General features: G+C 44.5%; 1 protein-coding gene across 4 annotated transcripts in view; it reads left to right on the top strand.

Moving 5' to 3' along the window:
* The window catches only part of ARHGAP39 (Rho GTPase activating protein 39), a 146610-nt gene that overhangs the window by 27299 nt on the left and 93757 nt on the right, over positions 1-25554 (top strand). For 3 of the 4 annotated variants that reach the window (XM_037379814.1, XM_037379817.1, XM_037379816.1), the window contains exon 1: positions 22166-22334. The exons of the other annotated variant lie outside the window; for it this stretch is intronic. In XM_037379814.1, the coding sequence (XP_037235711.1) occupies positions 22294-22334 (41 nt within the window). In that variant the 5' untranslated portion in view covers positions 22166-22293. Of the gene's footprint in view, positions 1-22165; positions 22335-25554 lie in introns of those variants that run through there. 4 annotated transcript variants of the gene reach the window in all.

A 25554-nucleotide genomic window follows, 5' to 3' on the forward strand; every position in this document is an offset into this window, starting at 1 on the left:
AGGCAGGAGGAGGGAAACAGGAAGGCAGTGGAGACAGTGTGCTTTGCTCTGAGAGAGGCTGATTTAAAGCAATAATTCTGCTTGTTTTACCATAGTATTCCTCATCAAAATCTGAATTTTAAGTGTAGTTTTCAAAGGTCTCTAAGCAACCTGCAACCATGTGTGGCTTATCTTGGCACAATCCCAGCATCCTGTCTCTTCCTTTGGCTTGTCACCAGCCAGGAAGCTTCCTGCTGATTTGGAGTGGTAGGAGATGGCTGTCAGTGTCCTCTACTTCGGAAACCCACTGTCTGCTGTTGGCAGCTGATGTAGCTGGTTTAGTTAGTCCCTGGAGGTCTGCATGACAGTGCTGATGATAAGGATTCAGGCCCTTCTGAGATCACGTGCATGGTTATTTGGGCAGAATCCCCTTGACCTTGAAAATGAAGGGAGATGCAATCCCACCACTCTCAACTCAGGGACATCAAGCAAGCCAGATTTGGCAAGTATCCTTTGTGGCTTGTAATGCAGTCTAAACTGTTTGCTCTGCTGTGGTCTTTTATGTAACGTTATGCTTTTTTCTTGTTTGCAACACATACTGGGTATAAAAACTAGTGTATTCAGTTGTGTCTCTGCAGTCCAGATCTTTGAGTGCTTATGTTTTAATGTCATCATTTAGCATGCTGCTTCCTCTTCATGCCTCCTAGCCTCTTGCAAATCTGACTTTAAAGAATGAAGATGTAAAACAGGACTCACTTGTGGGCTGGATAGCATTTCTTCTGGAGTTGTTTTTTTTTTCCTGTGTCAGTGAAGTTGCTTTACTGGCTCTCCTGATGTTACATTCAGTGCTGAATAGGTGCCTAACTGCACTGTAATATCTTAATTCATGTTTGCATGGCTTCTTAGAAAGATGACCCTGTCTGACTGAAATTGTGCAATGTTGTTTTTCCACCTGTAAGCAGTAACCGTAGGAGTTCAGCCACTCTTCAGAAAATAATCTTGTGTAATACTGAAGTTAGGGAAACAAAAAAATAATTTATGCCATCGAGAGCATGTGCTTAAGTCCTCCACTGGTTCTCAACTCTTGTTTTTTAAGCAATCTTCCTAGGTAATAAGAAAAACTGGAGGGTGGGGGCAGGGGGCACAGCGTCTCCTGGCTTTGTATAGTTGAACAAATGAGGCACAGAAAGAAACCTGTATGACTCCCTTTAAGGAGTCATTCTGTTAAGAGACTGCTCTTACATAGTTATCCTAGTCTCTTCATTCTGGCAGCCTTTCTCTAAAAACGTGAATTTTCATGGTCATGGGATTTGGTTTAGGCACAACTTGCCGTCGCTTCTGAGGTTCCTCGGGTGTGGAGGAACCTGGGCTTCCTTCCCTGGGGGTGCGATGCAGTCCCTCAGCAGTGGCATGCTTCTGATGATGCAATCTTGGAGTGAAGGAATACGGCTGACAGGCTTGCTTCCTGCTAGAGCATTCCTGTTTTCTGTGAAAAGTCTGATTTCAATAAAAGCTACCCTTAAACTGCAATAGCAGCATTTTATTGAGGGCTCCTATTGAACTTGATGCCTTTTTTGGAGGAGTTCAGTGACAGTGGAGGGAGGAGAAGCTAGTTGATGGCTTGTGTTGGGGGATAATGATGCCAAACTGTCTCATAACGAAAATATTGCTGCTGTTCTTGCTGAACATCTCCACTCTGCAAGATTCAAGGTTGGCAGGAGCACTGCAGCAGTGGCCCTCTGAGTGTTACATGGAGCTGGTGTTCGGATGGCCTTGAGGACACCTTAACTGCTGTGCTGTTTCCTGTATTTAAAACTCAGTCGATGGCCAAGGCCATCATGCGATACAAGCTCTTATGTGCCGAGCAAAGTGGAAGAACTGCAATAGGCGTCTGACACACTGATGATATTAAACTATTTCTAGCAACTGTCCTCATCGTGGCAGGCACATGACCTAACTCTCGATACGTAGCTGTCATGGCAACTGTAAAGGTCAGCATACTTTCTGGCTAATACTTAAGGTGGGCAGATAATACTTTTCTGCTTTGGGCAAGCGAGCATCTGTTTGGCTTGAAGCTTGGGGCAAGAAGTTTGGTCTGGGTTGTCTGAGCTTTTCTTGAACCTATAGGTCTCCAGGTGGCCCTGAAAGGAAGGGAGGTTGTTCAGCTGTCCTAATGTACTGCTAATAGATTACTAGGAGATAATTAAAATTACTCTTCAGCAGCTTGTAATTATCCCTTGCATTTGTTTGCTGCTTGAGACACAGCAGCTGTGTCATAAGCAGAAAAGAGGTCTGGTAGAGTGAGGCCTCCTGGCTGTCTGCTGGTGGATTGGGCATTTGTCTCCATGTCTGTTGGATTTTGCACAGTCAAGCTGTCAGAGCTTGATGAGTTGTGATGCTTTGTTAGCTCCAGGGCAGTGCAACCTCACTACTGAGCAACCTGTATGGCAGGCTTTAACCAAAATGGCCAGTACCTGCACCAAACTACCCAACAGTCATAGAGACTCTGGATTTTGGTTGTAACTTTTTTGCCTTGTCAGCCAGTGTGCTGCTGGGAGGGACAGTGCAGTTGTGAGTGGGCATCTGGTGATGGTGGATGGGAGACTTGGGCCCCTGGAGTTTCAGAATTTTTTTTTTATTATGGATGGTGAAAAAAGGACAGATACTAAACACACCAAGTCACTTGGAGACACATGGAAGACCTCAAAGACCACCAGCAGGACTGCAGACCTCAGAGGCTGCCAAACAGTTTGGGTTTTGGTTTGGGATTTATTTCTTCCTCTGAAGATGCCAACATCAGTGATACAAGTGTGGCTTACTCAAAGTTCTGAGCTCCTTGACCTGGTTCTCCAAAAGCTGCCTCTTCCAGCTTTTGAAGAAAGGTCTTGAAGCCACCCTACAGAGGCTGGCAGACAGAGAGGAACCCCCCGTGCTCGTGGTGTTAGTGTAGGAAGCAGTAAATCTGTTGGAGACCTGATTCAGCTGAAGAATAGCAGACAAAAACTGTGCTCTGGTAAGAAGGGGCTCCTGGTGAGGAAGACAACAAGTGTAAGACTGCTCTTCTGTTAGCCAGTACTTGTTGGCTTGAAGTGACCATGGGAGATCACAGGTCTCAGGACTTGAGTGAAGTATCTTCTGATGATACTGAAGTGTAATGATTGAGGGCACCTTTTCTGATTCTTCCAGCAGTGGCAGAAGTCTTTGTTATGGACTTCAGCATCCTGATGGGTTGTCCTTGATTTTAAGGAAAAATCCAACTGCTGAAGCTGATTCTGTGCACAAAACACCTGGATAGCTGGTGTGGTGTCTTTAGGTCCAGAGGTTGCATCTCTATTTTGATCCTACACAGCTGGAAAGAACTTCTCCCAATAAGCTTGTTATGAGGTACAGAACCAAATACAAACTTGGATTTTTGTTAAATAGAATTAGCAGACTTAACACCCTAATTAATAAGGGTTTACAGTAGTCTTTCAGAATAAGTGAATGGTATCCCTCCTGCCTGTGGACTGGGCCTTTCTCTTCTCTCCCTATTTTTTGGGAGGTTTTGTAATACAACTTTTGTAATACTGTTTTGTGAAGCACTTGTGTCTCTTTCTGACTAAGAGTTTACTTACAAAGCCGTCCCTCCCAGAGGATGACAGAGGAAAAGGCTGGTGGAATATGGTGGAGTCATCTTCCTGTTGACTTCTAAGTTAATATATCTTAAGTATTTTGTTTTGGCTTTTTTGAGTTGCTTTTTATTGCGTGCAGGTGATGTGAACTGCACTTTACCAAACTAAAATTACCACCTTCACCCAGAGTAATTCAGCTGAGTCTGGGAAGTGGTCAGTGAGCTTTAAAAAGCACTAAAAAAAGCATGACAAGATGATATTGTTATAGAGGGAGCAGGCTTCAAACATGAAATTAATGAATGTACACTTTAACATTTTCGCTGGTGTCCTACGCTTTCCCAGAATCAACCAGATAAGTGGGTTTCCTGCCCTGTCAACCCTCAGAGATGAATATTCCCTTTATCACGCTGCCTGCCTTTCCCTATGATGTACGTCCCACAGTATGATGTCAGAGAAGCTTATATACTGCAGAGTAACAAACAGATGTTGTGAGGACTGGAACAAAGGTGGGTGTCTTAATGGGAAGACTTGCGGCACTGAAAACCTGCCAGCACCCCTCGTCAGCACTGGGGCTGCTTTTGTGGTGTTGGTAATTCAGTAAGAGCTCAACATCTTGCAAAATGAAGTTGAGAGCATTTGATTTGAAGGGCAACAGGAATACAAGGCTTCTCTTCTGATATGATTGACCTATTTTCAGTAGCATCTAATTATTTTTTTTTTTAAAGACTGATTCGTTGAGGAACTCTTATCTCCACCAGAAAATACAGTCCAACATCTTGGACAGGAGTTACGACAAGCACTGCAGGAAGAGTTACGCAATGAGATCTTCATGAACATGTTGTTCTAGATGCATGAGAATGGGAAGGAGACTTTAAGCTGCTTTTCTAGAAAGATGACTGTGAATCACTTTGGGGTTCTGTCCTTTGTGAGTGAAGCTGTAAATCTGTGGTGCTTGCAATAATGCTTTCACAGCCCACCCGTACCATACTGCACGCATAGATGGAGTAGCATCTCTTAGCTGTGCCTCTAGTTGGGTGAACTAAAGTTTGAAATTAAAATTTAAAAAACCTGACTGTTGACGTCCGCATGTGCTTGCTAAAAATATGAGCACACTTTCCTGTGTACGGTATTAGCATAGTTAAACTCTTGTCATTGGCATCACAGTTTTGCAAGAAGCCAAGCGGGCACAGCTGAAGGAACATGTTTGAAACAGGATTTGTCATCTGCAAGCTGTCATGGTTCCCATGACCTACTATTTTGTGAGAAACCATTCAGGTTGGAAACTTGCTTCGTGGGCACAAACATACCAAAGGAGTGGGTCACTACTGAGGACTATTATTTTTTTATTATTATTTTTTTGCATAGTAGTTCCCCTCATGCAAGCAACTAAGTGGAGGAAAGGTATCTGTACCACAGGGAGAATTAGATATAATCCACAATGTAGTGAATCTACCTTGCTTATTTTCTGGAAGATGCCTTCAACTCAAAGAATTATTTTGGTTGCTCCTGTTGTATAAGCAGAACCTTCCTCTGTGGAAATGTCCTTTTCATCCTTGCTGGCTTGTGGTGATGCTCAACATTGAGAATCTTGTTGAATGAACTCAGGTCAAACCTGGATGTATCAGCAGTGGTGAAAGCATCATGCACTTCCCCAGAGACATACCCTTATCTCAATCCTAAAGTGCAGCTTTACAAATTATTTTTGAAAGCCAAAATCTGTTCTAGTGAACAGATTTGCTAGCTTTATTTGTCCTGAGGTTATACTTTTGCTTGCACAAACACTGCTTTTTACTTGCAGTGGGCTATGCAACTGAGAAGTGGTGTTCATCATTGGTGTGGAATAGCAGAAACAATCCTGCATGGTTTTATTGTCCTTACTTTTCTGCTTCAGTTCTCTGAAGTGGTATGGGAGCGCTGCTTGCTGGGCGGAGACAGGGTGCTTAGCCGGTGACCTGCCAAGATGATGTAATGGTGCTGTGCGGCAGATATTTAAGTTGGAAGGAGGAAGGAATTCTTCAGAAAAACGGGGATACTGCTCAAACTGTGACGAGCTCTCAGCGCCAGCATCACTAAACCCTTCTTTCCCAGATCCACACCCCAAGCACACACAACGCAGACTGAGCTTGGGTTTATGACAACCCCACTCTTAGGTGTTTACTGCGTGCTTACACATTCTGTGGCACTTAGATATAGTAGTAGTTAAAAGGAATTTAATAGTTTTCCTAACCTAATGATCCGTGTATCCTAGATTCTGGGTCGTACCACTGAAATTTACTGTTAGGAACAGCCAGGTGATAAATATTCCCTGCTGCAGAGCTCTGTCTGCTATATCCGTCGGCTGTGTTGCTGGTGACCTAAGCTGGCACAGGCTTAGGTATGATGTACTTCAGGTCTGTGTGCAGTATCATCAAATTCAGCTTGAAAATTCATGTAGCATCTCCTCTTTGTTCAGTGGTTGGCATTTGGCAGGTTTAACCTTCCAGCCTTCACGTATGGTCTAAAGAGATGAAAAGGCTGGTGCAAGACCAAAGGATGTGGTGGTCTTGGCGGGAGAGCATGGTTTTGATTCAAGTATGAGCTTTAGACACAAAGTAGTTGGATTTGGTGCCAAGACTGCACAATGTTTCTTTGAATTGCTTTGTTTTAACTGGTGTCGCAGCAGATGCTGGCACCGGTTAAACAGGTGCTGAGACTCAGCTGAGAACTCCAAGAAGCAAAACACAAGAGCACAGCAGAAGGAATTTGGAGGCCTCAGCCGACGAGAGACACGTTCTTGCTGCCAGTGGAGTTGGGTGAAATCAGAGAGCAGAGTACTACCTTAATTCCCCTATGTGCATTAAACAAAGGTCTGAATTAGTTTATCTCAAAATAAAGACACGGTGCCAAGCAACAGCAGTAACTCTAGCCCCAGTGTGCCCAAGGTACAGCTCGTCTTTTACATAACTGGTATTTCCCAGCTGACGGACAGACAAAACCATGCCGACTTCTTTAAATGTTTACTGGCTTGGTGATGATTAACAGTCATCAGTGACAGGAGGGAAGAGACAAAAGGCACTCCTGAATATTTGATTCCTTGTCCTCTCAACATTACAGTTGTTATAATCAAAAGGTTAAGTGGAGATCAAAAATAAATAGGAAACTTCGGCTGAGGAAGCTGCATTACTTGAGAGCCTTTTCAGGCTCTCTGGGAGGCACAGTGGAAAGGTTAAAATTTGCAGCACAAATGTTAGCTGTGATCTCACTTGAGTGAGAGTCTCAAAATATATCTCGAGTCTTGGTTCACAAAATGAAAGCTTAGAAGCCTGCCTTGGATGAGAGGCAAGAAGGCAGCAGGACTGAAGGGCACAGAAGCAGAAACTTGTGAACCTTCAAGATATTGCCTCACCCCCTTGGAATGGTTTGTCATGCAGCCTGGACTGCAGAGCATGATGTGGCGGATTAAACAAGAGGGCCATTGAAGGAGTGGGTGCTTAGCCAGATGTTTTCAGGGACCTTGACAATAGCCCTTTCATTTCTTGCGCCCAAGTTCCTATCAAAACCCAGCATAGCTCTGTGAGGAGGGAGGCTCGTGGTGGCTGATGTAGCTGCTGCCTGGGTTAGGAGGCTCATTGGTGGGGTGAATGTGCCAGAACAGAATAAAAGGAGACAGGTAGAGGCTGTCTCTGAACGGTAGAACCTCCATGGAAGACAGAATCAATATCCTCAATCTGTCAGAAGTGCAAGGTGGAGACTAGAAGAAGGGAAAGCTAGTTCTAACTTCAGTTATCTTTGTAAGACTTGAGGAGAAAATGTTACATGGGTTAGATTTCTGAAACCTTTAAAAGCTAATATTTGTATCAAATGTTTGTTTTGTACTGTCTCGTCTCAGATTTTCAGAGCTAAATTAATTTCATAAGTTTGTTCTAGCTTTTGTTGTTCTACACGTGTTACAGAGGTGCCACTTAATACAATTTGTTCCTTCCCACAAACCTTAAAACTTGTCTCGAAGGTCTCGCTGTGAAGCTGTTATGGGTGCTTTGAAGCTTAAGGTGTCAGATGTGAAGTCATATAATCCCTATCGATGTTATTCATCAGTGGAGAAGCTGGTGGGAGGTGTTCATGAATAATTCAGAGAGGCTATGGAGTCTATCCTTAAGAGATGTTCAAAACTCAGCTGGACACAATCCTGAGCAATCTCCCCTGGCTGGCCCTGCTTCAAGCAGGAGGGTTGGACTAGGTGATCTCCAGAGGTGTCTGCTAACCTCAACTGTTCTGTCATTCTATGAAAACACTCTTCTAGGGTGCAGGACTCTACTTTAAGCCCAGATAAGGGCTTAATTGCACTTTCCCTGGCGTGTTACCACAGATCCTTCTGCACAGAAGAAGGTAATGAGAATGACCGAAAGGGGAAAAGCAGCTGTCTTAAGAGGCTGTGAAAAGTCTGGGGCTCCTCCACTTACAGAGAAGTTGGGTGATGGTGGGGGGAATAGGATGTTTGTGGGCTCAGGAGGGTGGTGGTAAGATGAATGCAGAAGCTCCACAGCACTGGAACCAGAGGAGCCTCACATGAGTTAGGAGAGGATGCATTTGGCATGGGTGAGAGGACTTCTCCTAGTGGGTAGCAAACTTCTAGATATTTATCACTATCCCTATCCACAGAAGGTTGTGGAGACAGACCATATTAGGAGGTTTGGAATGGATTTTTTTGATTTAGAGATACTGGGAACAGGCAGGAATGGCTGCTCTGACCTTGAAGTGACTGAGGGTACTACAAAGGGGATGGAGACAGTGATCAAGTTGTGTTTAAACAGCATCTCCTGATGCCGCCATTGGAAAAGTATGGAGCTGTTCTGGCCCAGGAGAGTGTATCCCATCTTTACCAATAGACTAGCGAAACCCATATTTTGGATGTGCCGGTTCTGTTCAGCACCCAAGTTGCTGCTCAAATTGCTGTCTTGCATTTCTTATTTTTATTTCTTGTTTCTACTTCTGTGAAGAACATGAACACATTTGAGAGGCCACGTGGATACTTGAGTTAACAGTTTCCAGAGTACACCAAGCTGGGGGTGACCCTCAGGATCTGCAAGTCAGGAAGATGCTTGGATCGCTTGGCTTGAAAAGATACTTAGTGTATCAGATGGTATGTACGTATGAGGGCTTTGGTTGCTGCTTCTCTATGGTAGCCTGCTCAGAGGGTCCATTCTCATGCTAAAGTTACTAGGAAATAAGATTTTTTTTCTTTCTTTCCCCTTCCCAAGCATTTCATAAATTTGTAATTTGCTGCTTAAGGTGGTCTTGTGGTCTCCTCTTCCTGACTGCACATCTGATGGCAGCTTTTCCTCTGGTGACTCCTCCTCTGTAGTCAGAGGACCGTGGCAGCCTATGTTGAGCACCTATGCAACGTGGCATGCTTCAGCCTGGTTTTCTTCCAGCCTTCCTTTACAGGATGCTGCTGTCCTCCTTTATAGGGGATGCAGCTGCTGAGTATCTGTGGGAGTGGAAATGTGAGTGCACTATTCACCTTGTAAAATTGGTTGTGCCTTTAAATTGGAAATACAGTTTTATCATGCTCTCAGAGAGCTACTGTGTAACTTCTTAGGGTGAATTGTGAGGTGAAGTGGTCTCTCATCTCAACAGCTAGTATTCAATAAAACTGGAAGCTGTCCAGATGAAAAAAAATAACTGTAAAAAAAGCTACCCTTAAAAATTAATTTAGCTTTAAAATAAGAAAACTATTTATGCTGTGTTCAGCTGTTGAACACAGGAATATAGGAGTTTCTGTAGTCCATTAGTTTCTTCCATTTTTTCATTACAACTTTAAGAGAATTTTCACTTGCTTAATCATTTTATCCTACCTAATTATTCTATATTTAAAAATAAAACCTCCCCAAACAAATGAAAAAAACCAAACCCACCCTCATTTAAAAAAAAAAAAAATCAATCCTGTGCTGTTTTCAGAGTCATGGAACTTTTTTTAAGACCTGGATACCACCTAATTGGCTATACTGAGAGGCTGGAGGTCCTTGCTCAGTGCTGGGCACATACAGAGAATGGATTGTCATAAATAAAATGGTAAACACCTGCAAAGGGAGGTGAGGGAGAGGCAGCAGGATGAAAAGCATAGCGCTGCAGAGAGCTTATTTTCCTCTTGCAAGGTTTAAGATGCTGCAGCATTGAGATAGCAATTGCTTAGGAATGTGTAGGGTAATTTTAAGTTCACAATAAATGTTGGTGCGTAATTAATTTGATTATTTGAGGTTTATTATTGGATCCAAACCCTATTTCCTGTTAATTCCTTGGCGTTCCCTTGCCATTCACAGCATTGGGGTAGGGTGGAAAAAGCGTTTATGAATTCATAACTCAACAGAGAAATAAACAGCAATTTGTACAACGTAGCTGCTTGATACAGCCTCGCTTAGGAGAACTACGAATACAGCTAATAAAACGTGTTGGGGACCCTGGATCTTGGTGCTTGGGATGGCAGTTTGAGGGGCTGAGAAGAATAATGTGTATATACAGCTTGGTTTAGACCCAGATGTGTGTGTGCACAGTATTTCAGGTGGTGTGCATGGCTCAGGATGGGATCAAATCAAAATATGCCTAAAACAGGATCTTGAATTTTAAAACCCTAAATATAGAGTAGGAATCTGAAGCACTTTATTATTTTTTTCCAGCACCTACCTGATACTGGAGATGGCTGAAATTATTTAGGAATTTCAATGTATTTTTGGCTTTAAAGATTCAACTCTTTATTTTAGACCTGAGGGTGCTTCTGTGCCCAGAAGCATGTGATCTCGCTGCTGGTATATTTGTTGATCAAAAAGTTATGGCTTCTCAGAAGAAGAGTGGTGAGGCTTATAGGGAATAACAGAACATCAAAGACATAGCTACCGGATAACCAGATGAATCATTAGTAGCTGAAATTGACTTATGATGGTGTAGAGCTTTTGTCAAAAATACCTAAAATTCAGATGGAGATCAGTCAATTTTTGTGTGGACCCACTATGCTTGTGTCATAGAAGGTAGTTTTTCTGTTCACTTTTCAGTAGAAAAGAATCAAAATATATTCAGAAACAGTGGTTGTGGTGGTTACTTATCACCTTTGAAGTTAATAAGTTTCTTCATATAGATGATTGATCCAGCAACACATCTTTTCAGTAGTGTCACACCCTTATGGATGGTATGAAAGCTCAGCCGTGGCATCCAAACTGAAAGCCCTCTGTAGCTAACATCTCTAACCTGGGCTGCTGTCATCTTCTAAGTAGAAAAGTGGTTCTAAGGGAGCATTTGTTCCCAAAGTATAGGGCTGTTTAATGTTTTCTTGGGTATGTTGGCACTTCTGGAAAGCATGGTCTGTTGGGGAATCGCTGCTTTCTGCAGCCTGCTCACACCTGTGTCCCACTGCTGCCTTCAGCCTTCTTGGTCTTGTGAGTTAACTGCTGGAAACCTTGTCCCGTGCTGGCTTTCAGAAATCTGAATGGTAGAGATCTATCTCCAGACCAGCTATGGTGCGCTTAGTAATTACACTTGAAAGCTACTGCTGAATTCCAGGGATTCCCAAAAGATTCCAGGTACCGAGGGTCACATATGGACTCATGGGGTTTGGGTTGGAAGGGACGTTCGAAGGCCATCTAGCCTGAGCCCGCTGCCATGAGCAGGAACACCTTCCACCACACCAGGTTGCTCTGAGCCCTGTCCAACCTGGCCTCGAATGTTTCCAAGGATGGGCCATTGACCACCTCTCTGGGTAACTTGGTCCAGTGCTTTACCACACTCAGCGTAGCAAATTTCTTCCTTCTATCTAGTCTGATTCTACCCTCTTTTAATTTAAAACCATTCTCCCTTGTCCTATCAATACAGACCCTACTAAAAAAATCTGTCCCCATCTTTCTTGTAAGCCCCCCTTAAGTATTGAAAAGCTGCAGCAAGGTTTCCCTGGAGCCTTCTCTTCTCCAGGCTGAACACGCCCAGCTCTCTCAACTCTTTAGTGGATGACTTTGTTTCATCTGATCCAGTATCTTAATTTGAGATGATCTGCTTCTAAAAGGGAAAAAATTAGCACTGAAGAGCCCGTTTGAGTATTCTCCTGAAGCATGCTCAGCTCTAAGCAGGGACATGAAGTTAACACTGACAATAAAGTAATTGGCTCAAAGGCAGGTGATATTTTGAGTTACTGATGAAATACACTGTGGAGCTGCAGGTGGTAGAACTGGAATATTATTGTCTGCCTCAGGAATTATCTGAATTATTATTCATAACATTGAAAGAGCTGCAGTGGCAGGTAGTTGCTGTTAACTGTGTCGGTGTTGTATGTGTCTGGATGTGGAGCTCGGTGTAGCCCATCTAAGACTCTGTAGGGCAGTAGATGGCTCCTGCTCTGAAGAAGCTATGGCTTGAATAGAGAGGGTCAGAAAAGCAGAGATAAACCAAGCAAAATTAACAACACAGTTGTAGTTACTGTGTTCTCTGGGATGCTTGGCTTGGTGAATCTACCAGAAAGAAGAAGAAATGATGGGAGAAGGGGATTAGTGTGGGCAGAGGAAGCCTAATCAAAGCAGAAGGCAGTTCTCTAAAGCCAAAGACTCTTCTTGAAGCAATTTTTGTGACTGGTCCAACTGGATGGAGTTTGAGTGGCTTTTCTCATTTCAGAAAGCTCTGTGGTAGTGCATAGGACAGCAGCGAGGGCACCCTGTGTGGGGCAGATGTGTGGCTAGAGATGGCAAGTGCTGGGAATGGAGGTGGTCCCTGTGGTGTTAAAGATGCAGGAGGATAAAACCATGATTAGAGTTGAGAACATAGGCACAAGCTTAAAGGCTATAGTCCTGCATGTGCTGGCTGGAGAGGTGTTGAGGATTTCTCGCTCCATTTCAATGGTCACAGCAAAATCAAGTTTTGGAAGCAAGCTCCCGACTATTTTGTGTAGAAATTCAAACCTGCTTTTCCTTCTTAACAGTCAACCTACAAATCTGCACCTAACCAACTGAGTCAATGATATTTATGCTCTACCTTGCTGGTTTTCTGTCTCCTAAACAGCAAATCCAGCCTGCTACGAGGCTTCTGACTTTCAGCTCCTGCTAATTCATATTCTGCCTTTGGTTTTAATTTGAAAGGCCTCATCAGCTGTGTTTCCAGCCTGAGCCCATGTCTAAAGGGTGATTGGAGGGAGGATGTTGTTGCTTTACAGATGTGGAAATGAAGTAGTGAGTGCCTGGAGTTCACCCAAGCCCATGGTAAAGCCTTGAAGGGACACACAGTGTGAGACCGGGACTTGGCTGCAAAACTCATCCTGTTGCCAAATAATTGGATGCTAGCCTCACCATCACAGAGATCGCTGTAATCTGAAAGCCATAGTTAAGTGATAAAAACATGGCATGACAAAAAGTATGAGATAAGAGTATCTAGACAGAGATTCATGAAACACTGAAACTGTATTACCCAAATCTTCATTTACTGAAATGAGCGTACGAGTGAAGATTTTCTCAGTGCATGCTTTCAAATGTCAGTTCTCCTATAGAACTCTGGCATGGATGTCTTGTATAAATAGACTTCGACTAGTTGTTACTGGAGCTTCCAGTTCCCACGCTGATTCTTATCAAAAATTAGTTCCCAGCCAAAGCTGTATTTTTCTTTTTTTCAAGGGATTTATCACATCAAAACAAGTCTGTGGCTTACTGCAGGGCTGAAACTGCCACACTTATGTACTTGGACTAGTAATGACCTGCTGAGCCACTAGAAAATGGCATGGGGTTGCTTTAGCCCTCCCTGCCTCTTCATTAAGACTGGAACCAGGAACTGGTTCCTGTCTGGCAGCTTTGGGTTTGATAATCACCTGCCTGCACAAGGGGTGAGATCGTGCACCGATGCTTCCATTTTATATTCCTGGCTTCAGATAGTGTTGAGCAGTTGATAGCTTGATGGCATCAATTTTTTTTTATTATTTTTTTTACTGAGTGCTTGTCTACATCCCTGCATTGCTGGCACAATGTGATACAACCGGCTACTCCACTGATTGCCATAGCAGGGAGTGTTCTTTGAGAGGCACCCGCCAGACGCTGCAGGAAACTAAAACTGGAGTCGAGTTCATTTAAGGATTAGGTGTTTGTAAGGTACCTGTAATTGCCCTGCCTGACCAAAGTCAGAGAAAGAAATTAGGATAACACAAACCCTCTGTAGATATTTGAATCCCCGATAGCATCAGGACTTGTTGAAATTTGCAGCTGGCTCTCGCAACTGGAGGTGTGTGTTCAGAAGTGCCACTAAGGAGATCTTCCTGCTTTTAGCAGGTCAGTGTCTTGGTTTCCAGTTGTTTTCTTTGAACGCTGAGGTCAACCCAAAGCACCTAGTTTTGCCAGGAATGGTCCTTCTTTAGGAAATCTCCTGCTTGCTTGGCTAGCCTGGTGTCTGAGATGCTTGCTGGCTTTGTTGATCCAGAGGGGACCATCTCACCTCAATATTAAACTGAATGTCAGTGTAGCTATTCTACAATAGATGCTGTCATGTACCACTAGGAAGCCAAATTGTGTAGGCTGTGTGCCAGGAGCGTGGCTGGTGCTGTTTCCTCCCTCTTTGTATCATCCAATGAAGCTGGGGCTTCCTTAGGCTCTAGAAACAGCAAATCCAGAAAAAAAAGCACCACATGTATTTGCACCACTGTATGGAGAACATGCCTATATATATATATATATATAATTATAGTTTGATAACACTGAGCTGAGCAGGGCTTGCTCTGCTGCAGGAAGGTCAAGCAGAAAAAGCTTGGGGTTCCCCAGACCTAGTACTTGGCTATTCTTTGGGTTCCTGATTTCTTTCAACTCTTTGTCTTTCTGTGCTTAGCATGCAGTATGCATTTAATTCCTGTCGCTAAATTGGCAATAAAATTATGGAACTGGTAAATTCTGCCATGGAGAGCCTAACGCCTGTGGTATTAGAGTATGATGCATTTTTGCATCATAAAACTTAAGATACACTCACTGATGCTGTTATGGGTGTTAATAAAAGATTGTTTTCCTCAAGGGCTGTGCCATCTGTGAATACATTTTTTTTCTCAGAATATCTGCAGGGAAAGATAGTCTACAACCACCAAAATCTAAAGTACATCATGTAAATGGCATGAACAAAATCTTCTCCGTTCGGGTGGCCGAGTGCTTTCTGACCTCTCCCACTTCCAGTCCTGCACTGTAAATATTATGTAAAAGGAAAGAAGCTGTTCAGAACAGCTCTTACTTTTTTTAATGGTTGGGTCCGAACATGCTACACCAAGGACATAAACTGGTTTAGAAACAAAATCTCTTTAATGTGTGTTGATTTACGGGCGCTGAAGTTGTTAGTAGAACTCATGGTCTGTAGAATATTTCAGGCGGAAAAAAAAATTATCTCAAAAAATGGAGTGGATCTTTGAATATTCCTGAGAATGTTAATTGCTTTCATTAAATTTTTTTTATAAAGGTTTTAGAAGCAGTTATGACCTTTTCCTTGATCTACCAAGTCTGAGTGGCATAGTTGGACTGGGAAAACCTGTGCCACCAGCAAGTCCCTTCTTTTGTAGCTGAAATTTGGCAAGTGGGGGGAATCTCAACAATGATACCCAGTGCCTCTCATATCAAATAGTTTGTCTGGTTTTTGTTGTTTTCTTTTTTTCCTGTTAATCTATGATTTCTGGTGGACTTTTCTAGTAGGAGCCTATGGGAAGAAAATGCAAGTTAAGCGCATGGCTGCTGGCCAGGTGGGTAATGGCTGTACCTGGAGAGCTGAGGGAAGTTTGGCATATCTGACCCAAATCCATGGTCCGTGCATTGGATTTGAAAGCATAGGTTATGCAGCAAGTATCTTCTCTGGTAATCAAGCAGAGGTATTAAATACTTTTAAGTGACCTAAATGAATGGATAGATGGGACGAAGGTCATGAGGATTCAGGTGCAGACTCAGCTGTGCTTAAATATTTTAGTCCACAGTTAAGTAGGTTGGCATCATTACCCTGAACACTTAGTAAGTATTGATAGAAATAAAACACTGGACTTTTGATTTATTGCTGTTCTTGGTCTCATGTCACTTCTGCATGTTATACCAAGCACTGAAATGACCAGCGTTCGATTCGCTAGTGATATATCCTGGGTGGACAGAGGTCTAGCTTCTGTCTATCTGCTGTCATCCAGGTGGTAGGGCAGAGCATTCGCATCCAAAGCAGCATGGCCGGCAGGGCGAGGGAGGGGATTCTGCCCCTCTGCTCCGCTCTGGGGAGACCCCCCCGGAGCATTGCGCCCAGCTCGGGGGTCCCCAGCACAAGCCAGGCAGGGACCTGCTGGAGCGGGGCCGGGGGAGGGACACGGAGCTGGTCCGAGGGCTGGAAGCCCTCTGCTGCGGAGAAAGGCTGGGAGAGCTGGGGGGGCTCAGCCTGGAGCAGAGGAGGCTGCGGGGAGACCTGGCTGCAGCCACTCAGTGCCTACAGGGGCTGTAGGAAGGTGGGGACGGGCTTTTTAGCAGGGCCTGGGGCGACAGGACAAGAGCTGATGGTTTTAAGCTGAAAGAGGGGAGACTTAGAGGGGACATCAGGAAGACATTTGTTAGGGTGAGGCACTGGACCACGTTGCACAGAATGGTGGTAGATGTCTCATCACTGGAAGTGCTCAAGGCCAGGCTGGACAAGGCTGGGAGCAACCTGGTCTAGCAAGAGGTGTCCCTGCCCACAGCAGAGGGTTGGACTAGATGACTTTCAAAGGTCCCTTCTAACCCAAACCATTCTATGATTCTATGAGCCCACCACATCCCTCCCTTTGCTGACACTGTGATATTGACATGGAGGAGGGTGAAGAAGTAATCCCATCCTGGTTATCTGTAAAAAAAGAGATCAGGGCCAGTTACTAATTGCATACAGCTATAATAGTGAGATATAGCTTTGGCATGCAAATAGGTTGTATCTGTGATGCAATACCTCTTAATTGTGAATGAGAAGGGAGAGGGTGATCAGTGCATCGCTGCCTGCTGAGCGGGGAGGCATTGTGCATGGGGATAAACAGAGGTGCTTAAACAGGAGTCTGCTCTTCTCCCTGGAGAATTTGCCTACTTGTAATCAAATTCCTACTGAGAAGATAGTTTTCTCCAGTAAACTAAGCATGCAATGCAGTCCTTGGCTTGAGAATGGTAAATGGTTAGGGTAAGATTTGGATCCTGTTGTCTCTCACTTGTGTGTGTTGGAGAGCTGAAATAAAAGACCAGGAAATTGCAAAGTGCTGACCCCATCTTGCACAGTGCATCTTTTTGGTGTCTGCATGGCTTTAGGTTCCAGGGTGAAAGATGGTACTTCAAAATGAGTAACACTGAATAGCAATGCAGAACGCAGCCGTTCAGAGCAAATATAGCAGTGTTTGTCGAACTGTAAGTCAGCTGTCTGCAGCTAATTACAGAGATGTCAGGGAGTTTTGAATTTGTCAGCTGAATTTAAGATTGTAGAATGTTGCTTGGAAAATGTCTTTATTAAAAACCAAAAAAATCCCTCAAAGAACAACGTATTTACTTGTGGGGGTTCTGGGGTTCTGGCCCATACTGTTGTTCTGGTGGCTGTGCTGTAAGCTGATGAGGGACATGTAAAGGTAAGTAAGGCAGCAGCAGTGCTAGCAGGGCTAGGAGTGGGTCAGGGACCTGGAAGGCAGCATGTGCCCAACTTGCCAAAACTCCACTGCTGGTCAGTGGCCCAGTCACTGGTCCTCTTCCATCTGCAGAGTGGCAGAGCAGCTGTAGATGCCCCATCCCTGGAAGTGTTCAAGCCCAGGCTGGATGTGTTCAAAGTTGTAGCCTGGGAGGTTTTTGGTTTTGGTCTTTCTTAAACCACTGAAGGGAAGCAAGGGGAAAAAACAGGTAGGATAGGATATTTTCAGTTGGAAGGGACCTACAATGATCATCTTGTCCAAATAATTCCCAACTAAAGAGTAGCTGTGAATTTGTGCAAAGTGAAGCCTGTTCCTACCATAATAATATAGGAGGATGGGGCTTTGAGCAACCTGGTCTAGTGGAAGGTGTTCCTGCCCGTGGCAGGGGTGTGGAACTAGACAATCTTTAAGGTCCCTTCCAACCCAAACGATTCTATGATTTTATGATCCTTCAGCTGTCCAATTCACCAGAGCACTGGGTGGACACTGACTCATTCCAGGCCCTGTGAAGGTGAGTGGACTCTACCAGGTAGATTTACCAAGGCAAGCATCCCAGAAGACACAACAGCTACAAATGTGTTAATTATTTGGCTTAGCTTATCTCCGCTTTCTTGACCCTCTCTATTCAAGCTGTAAGTTCTTCAGAGCAGGAGCCATCTGCTTCCCTACAATGTCTTGGATGTCCTACCAGACCCCATGAAGAAGGGTGGAGAGGCTGTTGAATGGATGTTTGTGCAAGGGCGTTAAGAGGCACCACATAGTCACCTGTCACCTGGACCTTGTCACAGCTAGGAGCTGGTAATCTCTGAGACATTGCTTTACTTTGCTTTAAACGTTTTCCAGGAAGGAAGGGGTGCCTGAGTCTCAGCTCATTGATGGCCAATTCACAACTCCGTGTCTTTGCCCAAATCCTCCCTGCCCTTGTTGGTTCAAGCCACCCCAGGCTGGTAGGGGTTGATGTCAGGGTGGGAGTTCCATCCCAGCTTCACTGTAGAGGATGTAGCGTTGAGTGGAATGAGGCAGGATAGGAAAAATCAGATGACGGTTGACCTTTCTGAGAGGGCCGGTGAATCCGGACAGCCTGGCTTTGGCTTTGTTCATCAGTGAAGGCTTTGTCCCTCAGCTGTGATGCTCCTTGTTTCAGCTCATAGATAGTCTTCAGCACAGAGAGACTCTGGACCATTTTTCTGACCTTCAGCTAGAGGGTTTTATGACTCTCATGGTCTTCTATGCCATAGGGGATATTGTAATTTTACAGATGAATAAACTGTGGCAAACTAATGCAGAACCTCTTCTGAGCAAAGCTCAGACAGTAAAGCTTTCTCCAAATGAACTTTAATGTGCCCATTACTCTTCAGCAATTAGTAGGTACCAGTACAGGATGAAATCCATTGCAGTAGGTGTTGACAAACCTGTGGTGAGACTCCTTGTCCCCAGAGCTTTCCTGTTTTCTAGAAGGATGAAGGAGGTTGAACACGAGTTGGAGCTGGATGCCTGAAATCCTCCTACTTGTTTGTTGGTTTTTCCCCCCTGAAAGTGTTGGTGTACATCAGGCAGATGTTCAGTGCAGTGAACTTTCCAAGTCACGAGTGCATGAACTTGCTGCCATTCTCCAGAACAAGGTCAGTCTGTAACATCATTACGTGGGCACTGGCGATGAGCTGGGAGCCTTGGCTCAGCCTTTGTCTGCCCGGGTCCCTGCGGAGAGGGTGCAGCCCTGAAGCCGAATGCCATCGCTATGTGGGAACAAACAGCCCTTTTTTCAAAGGGAGAGAAGCCTTTTCACACAACTGGCCAAAGGCTCAAGCATCCGGTGTGTGGGACAAGGGGGAGAGGTAGAGATAGCATGCTGCAAGCCTCGGCCACGGCCTTCGGTGGCAGCTGAGATGGAGCAAAACTAAATCTTGATGCAGTAAGTGAGCAGGCTTAGCTCTGCTTTTGATAAAAGCAGAAGACCTTCGGGAAGTCCTACATCATTCTGGTAGGAACAGGCTTCACTTTGCACAAATTCACTGCTACTCTTTTGTTGGGATTTCTTTGGATGAGATGAGCATTGTAGGTCCCTTCCAACTGAAACTACCCTATCCTATCCTACCCTTTTTTTCCCCCTTGCTTCCCTTCAGTGGTTTAGGAAGGACTAAAAAGGGACAGCCTCCAGGTCTATCTTTTTCTTACCTTGGGGCAGACTACTGTGCTTGTGCACTTTTCATGGGAGCTCCATAAAGGTAGAATCTGTATTTATTGCACTTGAAGGTGTCTGGACATTTCAGCTAGTTGGGATATGGAAGCCCATGATGAGAGGAGCGGCATGAGGCTCCATATGCATTTCCCGGCATGATTTTAAATTCAGGATCTGTGATCTCATTCTGAAAAGGCAGGCTCTTTCCTCTACATTTGCATCATGTTGGCTAGTAAATATTCATCCTGCCTTTGCTGCTGGTTGCAGTAGCCCATTTCATTTAGGACCCTTCTCCTTGTCTACAAACCTCTGTTTGGTAAATGTCAAAGCACCATGTAAAGTTTGTTTGATTAGGCTTTTGGCAAATTGATAGAGGGATTTTGGATTACAGGAAAATTACTGATAACTGGCTTTCAAGCTGTCCCTCTGGTACTCTGTTAATGACTTTGTGGAATTCCCACATCTCCAGTGCCTCACATTTGGGTTGTCTTAAATCATTAAAAAGAGGAAAGAAAAAAAAAAAGAGCACAGGCTCTCCATGCTCCTGCCAAGTAGGTCAGGGGTTTCCCAGTTGTACGGTTTGGAAAACGGAGACATTATTCAGAGCGACTTTCTCCAAGTCGCATGGTGAGTTGAAGACAACTGAAGCACAATAGTGGTTTCAAGCATTAGTTCAAGACTGGTCTTCAAGTGATAATAAATCATTTGGCCTAATCAGAGACAGATTAAAATAAATCTTGGCAAAACCTAGCAAAGTAAATGGCACATTCCTGAATTCTGCAGTGTAGGAGAAGCTGCAGGGACACAGTCCAAGAAAAGTGAAGGGTGGGCAATTGGTGCTGCATAAAATGAGACAAACACCTCCTTGCATTTTAAGCTATTGAAAATGCCACCTGATGCTTCCCGTAGGAGGAAATAAGCCAAAAAGTTGTAATGGTTCTGCTACCACTGTGGGCTTTGATGTTTTTTGCTTGATCACAGCGGAAAAAACAGCAAGGCAGGAATATCACCATGGTCTCACCATGATATCAGACTTTAAGCTCAGAAGAGCTAAGCTGCTGCTCTTTACAGAGTTAGCTTATGGGATTGCGGTGTGTGGATAATCATAGAATCATCAAATGGTTTAGGTTGGAAGGGACCTTCAAGGGTCCAACCCCCCCCATGGATTTTCAACTGTCAGGTTGCTCAGAGCCCTGTCCAGCCTGGCCTTGAATGTGTCCAGGGATGGGGCATCAACCACCTCCCTGAGCAACCTGGTCCGGTGCCTCACCGCCCTCAGCGTAACAAATTTCTTCCTTGCGTCTAGTCTGAATCTCCCCTCTTTTAGTTCAAAACCATTACCCCTTGCCCTGTCGCTACAGGTCCTACTAAAATGGTTGAAAAGGTTTTAATGTAGAAGGAGGAGGAGGTCGATTTGAATGACAGCAGGTTGGTGGTCATTGTTCAGTCTAATGGGGACAGAGTGGGAGTGAGGTAGGGTGGAAGGATGCCCTTCAATGGGAAGGGGAGAAAAAAGCAGTGGGTTTTAAAGAGTAGCTGGTAGGATTGACAGGCTGGTATCGACACCCTGGCATGCTTCTGACTTTAAAGAATAAAAGAGCCTCTTTGAGCAGTCCTAAAGCAATCAGTAGAAAATAACTCATTTATGAAATGGGTACTTCTAGCTGGGAGAATCATTACACTCAGAATCCCTCCTCTACTGTAATTTTAGTTTAATATTAAACTACTCAGGATAAATTGTTACTCAGGAAATTTTTTAGGCAGAAGGTGACATCGGGGAGAAGAATATGGAGCATTAAAAATGGATGATACAGTGTCATTTCTTGACTACTTGCCTGAGATATTAAATATGTAGGATTTAAAGCCCAGATTTTGTGTTGATTACACCATGGCTCTGAGGCTATCTAGGTCTTCTCCAGACTGCTGCTGCTTGGGCAAAATGGGGTTTTGCCTTGTCTGGCTAGGCAGAAGGACCTCTTCTCATGTCAGATCTCTTTCTCTCATCCTTTTATAATCGGAGCCTATTCTTCATCCCCTTTGCAAGCCATCTGCTGCAGCTGTAAGTTCAAAACTAATATACTGTGAGGTCAGCTTCCCTTTTTTTTTTTAATTTCCTTTTTTTTTTTTTTTTTCCTGAAATAAGGCAGATTTAAGACAACAGGACCTGCCTTAGAGCAGGGGTCCTCAAACTACAGCCTGTGGACTGGATACGGCCCCCCAGGGTCCTCAATCCGGCCCCCGGTATTTACAGAACCCCCCTGCCCCCCCCCTGCCAGGGGTTGGGGGGGAAACCAAGCAGCCGCAGATGACTGCCTGCCACTTCATCCACGCACCGGCCCCCTGTGTAAAAAGTTTGAGGACCCCTGTCTTAAAGTATCAAGATCAGGGCTCTGTAAGTGTATGGGAAATAACTCATGTGGCTGCTGGGCAGTCTTCTCCTGTTTATAATTACTCTGTTCAGGTTTTTGTAGCAGGCGTGTTGTGAATGGGCTCTGAAATGGGCAGAGTGCAAACTTTCTGGGGGAAAAAAAAAAAGCAACCCCTTGTTTCCCGTCTAAGCATCATGTATTTAGGAGCCCAACTAATTAAGCTCTTCTGAAAGAGCTGTCTGGCTCCAGCAAACAGCTTCTCTGTGGTTCTTTCTGTTGCAAAACCCTGAGGGAGGCTGGATTGGGAGGGCAGTGCCATCACCCACACTGCTTCGAAGGGGAGGGCTCTCTGCCAGGCCCTCTGGAGTTAGTCTGCCCACTCACTGCCCTCAGGGAGGCATGCAACGACTTGCTTTCACAGCCTCTCAGCAAAGCACCCCAAATTAGACCCTTCAGGTGGATGCGTCGTCAACCGAAAGGAAGAAGGTCGCCCTGAAGACTTGTCTTCTGAGCAGCCTGGAGGGATGGTGTGAGATGGCAGATGAGGGGATGACGAGACTTCTCTATGGAAGGAGGTGGGCATCAGGCTTATAGATAGAACAGCCTTATATCGCTGATGGCACTAATAGCAGATTTGACATGAATTTGTTTTGTGAATGTGACTTTCTTTTGCTTCACTGGGTTCAGTCATGCTTCTGGAAGCGAAAGCTTAGATAATAAACTGTCCCATTGAAACTCATCTTCTCGTGGTTTTGTGCTGCCCCAAAAGCTGCCTGGTGCCATGCTGCTTGTAGCAAGAGCAGGCTATAATTCATGGGCTTCCCTCATCGAAGCTCTCAACAACAGAGCTGTAAAGCCCTGGGGAGAGTGGGGATGATGGAGGGAGGGGACATCCAGAGTCTCTGCCTGGGCAGATGGAGATCTGTCAGCAGTTTTGACAGCAGAGGCTGATGGGTTTCTGGACTGAGCTTCGTTGCCGCACTTAAACTCTTGCAGAGCCTGTTTACCTGCTGTTGCTGATTATCTGGTTTCCATGGTGTTGTTTTTTTTATTGTTATTATTTTTATTAGGTTTACAGTTTGGGCTTTTGTGCTTAAAGTGAAGGAACAGAATACTTCTTCATATGCCTTGCTCATTAAATCCTTGCACTCACATGGGCAGCTCGTATACACAACAAATATTGACGGCAAAGGCGAGCTTAAGTGGTTAAGGACTGCTGAGAGCAAGCATTCCCTGGCAGGGGGACAGCCTTGCCCTTTATTGCTCTTTTCCATCCTCACTTGCTGTGACTGCATGGAAGCACTCCAGAGGGCTTCAAGAAACACTGCAGGCTCTGTTCCTGTCCCATGTCCTATGCAGACAGCGGATGCGGTCAAGGGCCACGGTCTGTGCAAGCGTGGGGCGCATGGGATGGTCCTGGAGGCATTGCACTGTGTAAGCCCATCACACGTGATCTTCTGAAAAGGGCTATACAGTTCTGGCCAGCTATTTGATTGCAGCCTGCAACATTGAGAGCTGCCCCAGGTCCTCCCTAGCACTGCTAAGTCTGCCCTATCCCGATTTATTCGAATAAGGCGAGCTTTCATCTCATATCCAAGCTCTTTCACTGTGGGGCTGAGTGTGTGTCGCTGTCTGGGACATGAAATCCTTTGCTTTGGATCAAAATGTTTTCTTCTTGGTGAACTGCGCTGCTGCAGGACTAGAGGAATGAGCTTTTTGTGCTCTAATTTCAGAGTCGATGTTTTTTTTGTACTCTAATCAAGAGGTTTGATGCAGTAATTAAAAACATGGACTTAATCGGTATTCTGCGGCATGTAAATTCAAAGGAGAAATACAAGTCAAACTTTTGAGACCAAAGCACTTTTGCACTCACTGAGTCTATTGTAATTAGGGGTGCGGTGCTTAAGGAATATCAATTAGCCCCATGGGTGAGGCTGGGGAGCAGAAAAATGCTGCCTCCGCCCCTATTCCCCAGTGGGAGTTTAGGAACTGCCTGCTGAGCTAAGCATGGGAGACAGCAAGCGACAAGGACCAAAGTTTGTTGGGGGAGGAAGTGTATCCCCCAACCTCCTCCTTTAAAAACAAACAAACAAGCAAAAATAAACCTAACCACTTTCAAGAGTAGGTTGCAACTTTATTAGCTGGTTTTGCCAAATGAGTTTAAATCACCTCTGTCGTTCCCCTGGGGATAGCAGTTGCTGCTTTAATTGCAGTAGCAAATTTCAGAAGACTTGTAGCAGTTGTTGAAAAAGGGGGTTGGTTGATCTGACTGCATGCAGCAGTTGGCCTCTACATACAGACAAGTGTCCTAACAGAGCATTTGCTTCTCTGGTAGATTGCTGCCTTAAATGAGATGTGGTGCCTCAGAAGACACTTATTCTAGCCATATCCCCAAGAATGTGCTGAAGGCATCTCCCTATCCTTAGAATATCTAAATTATAGCTAAATTACCCTGTTAGTCCCTGGGAATCCTGTAAGACTCCTCTGGATGAATAATGATGCAGGAACTGATCAGTTAACGAGTAGTTGCTAGGGTGCAGGTGATGGAGAGCTGCTCAGGTATTCAGTGAACAAGCCCAACTGGCAGCAGGTTTGTTTTCAGTTGGGTGACTACAACAGTTCCAACAGAAAAATGGGTTTAAAGCTTTAAAAGAGAAGGCTGCAACAGTTAAAAACAGTCAACGTAGAAGGAAAATAGCTATAGTAATTATGGTGGTAAATGCAGTGATCAGGAAGAAGGGAAAAATGATAGGGCAGAATTATCAATTAGATGCTGACTCAGGAGACAAAATGACAGAGGGAGAAATGAGTGCTGAGAAGTTAGCTTTGTGGTTAGCCAGTGTGTACAAAACTTGCTCTTAACCACGCTACGGGCCTATTATTCGATGCAAGGGATATACTTGTCGGTAATACAGAAAATGCAGAGGAGCTCAGCTGCCTTCTAATGTAATTTAACCTAGTACTGTTTGGAAAATGGAGACAGAGGGCAAAGTTTAGCTGCATTTTTAAGAAATTGGATCATTTATGGCAAATAGAATCATAGAATATCCCAGGTTAGAAGGGATCTTAAAAGATCATCTGGTCCAACCTTCAGACCAAGCTTCAGTGAGCTCTTCAGACCATCATTTTTCAGTGAGTCTTGGAAACTGAACAAAACCAGACAGTCTAAATAAAAGCTAATATTGTGCCAACCTATTAAAAGGGTAAACAGCAAGATCCAGGTAACTGTCCTGGCAACCTGGTGTTTGGGGAAAAACAATGCGTTGGCTGGTAGAAAACTATTAATAAAGATTTAGTGGCACTGTGAGGTCATATAGCATGAATGTATGTGTCATGTTGACCTCCGATTCTGGCAGAGACAGGAAAGTTGATCTGCTATTGTTTTAATTCTGGGAGGATCGAAGGCAACTGGTAAATAATGAAGGGAACAAACTGGACCTAGATTATGCGGTAAAGTGCTGCTGGTGGTGGCAGGACCTGGGGACCTAGAGAAGTGATTTCTCTTCTGTGGGCTAGTTGTTCATGACTTTCTGTGCCTTGTTGGAGTTTGCTGCTTGCTGGCATCCAGATACCTGAAAACAGTTGCCAGATGTCTGTGGTGCTCTGCTGGTCTGGTGGACAACCAGGTCCAAATACTGAGACTACAACAGAAACTAGGCTGAAATTTTTGGATTAAGGTTAGATGGTTTTTTTCAAGCTTTCCACTAGCATGTTCTAAAAGGGAAGAAGTACTTCCATAAGAAAAGCCCTTTAAGCAGTAGTATTTCTATTTTGAAGTTAAAACTAGTTCAGGGA

Source organism: Falco rusticolus, chromosome 3 (assembly GCF_015220075.1).
Source record: "Falco rusticolus isolate bFalRus1 chromosome 3, bFalRus1.pri, whole genome shotgun sequence".
Lineage (NCBI taxonomy): Eukaryota > Metazoa > Chordata > Aves > Falconiformes > Falconidae > Falco > Falco rusticolus.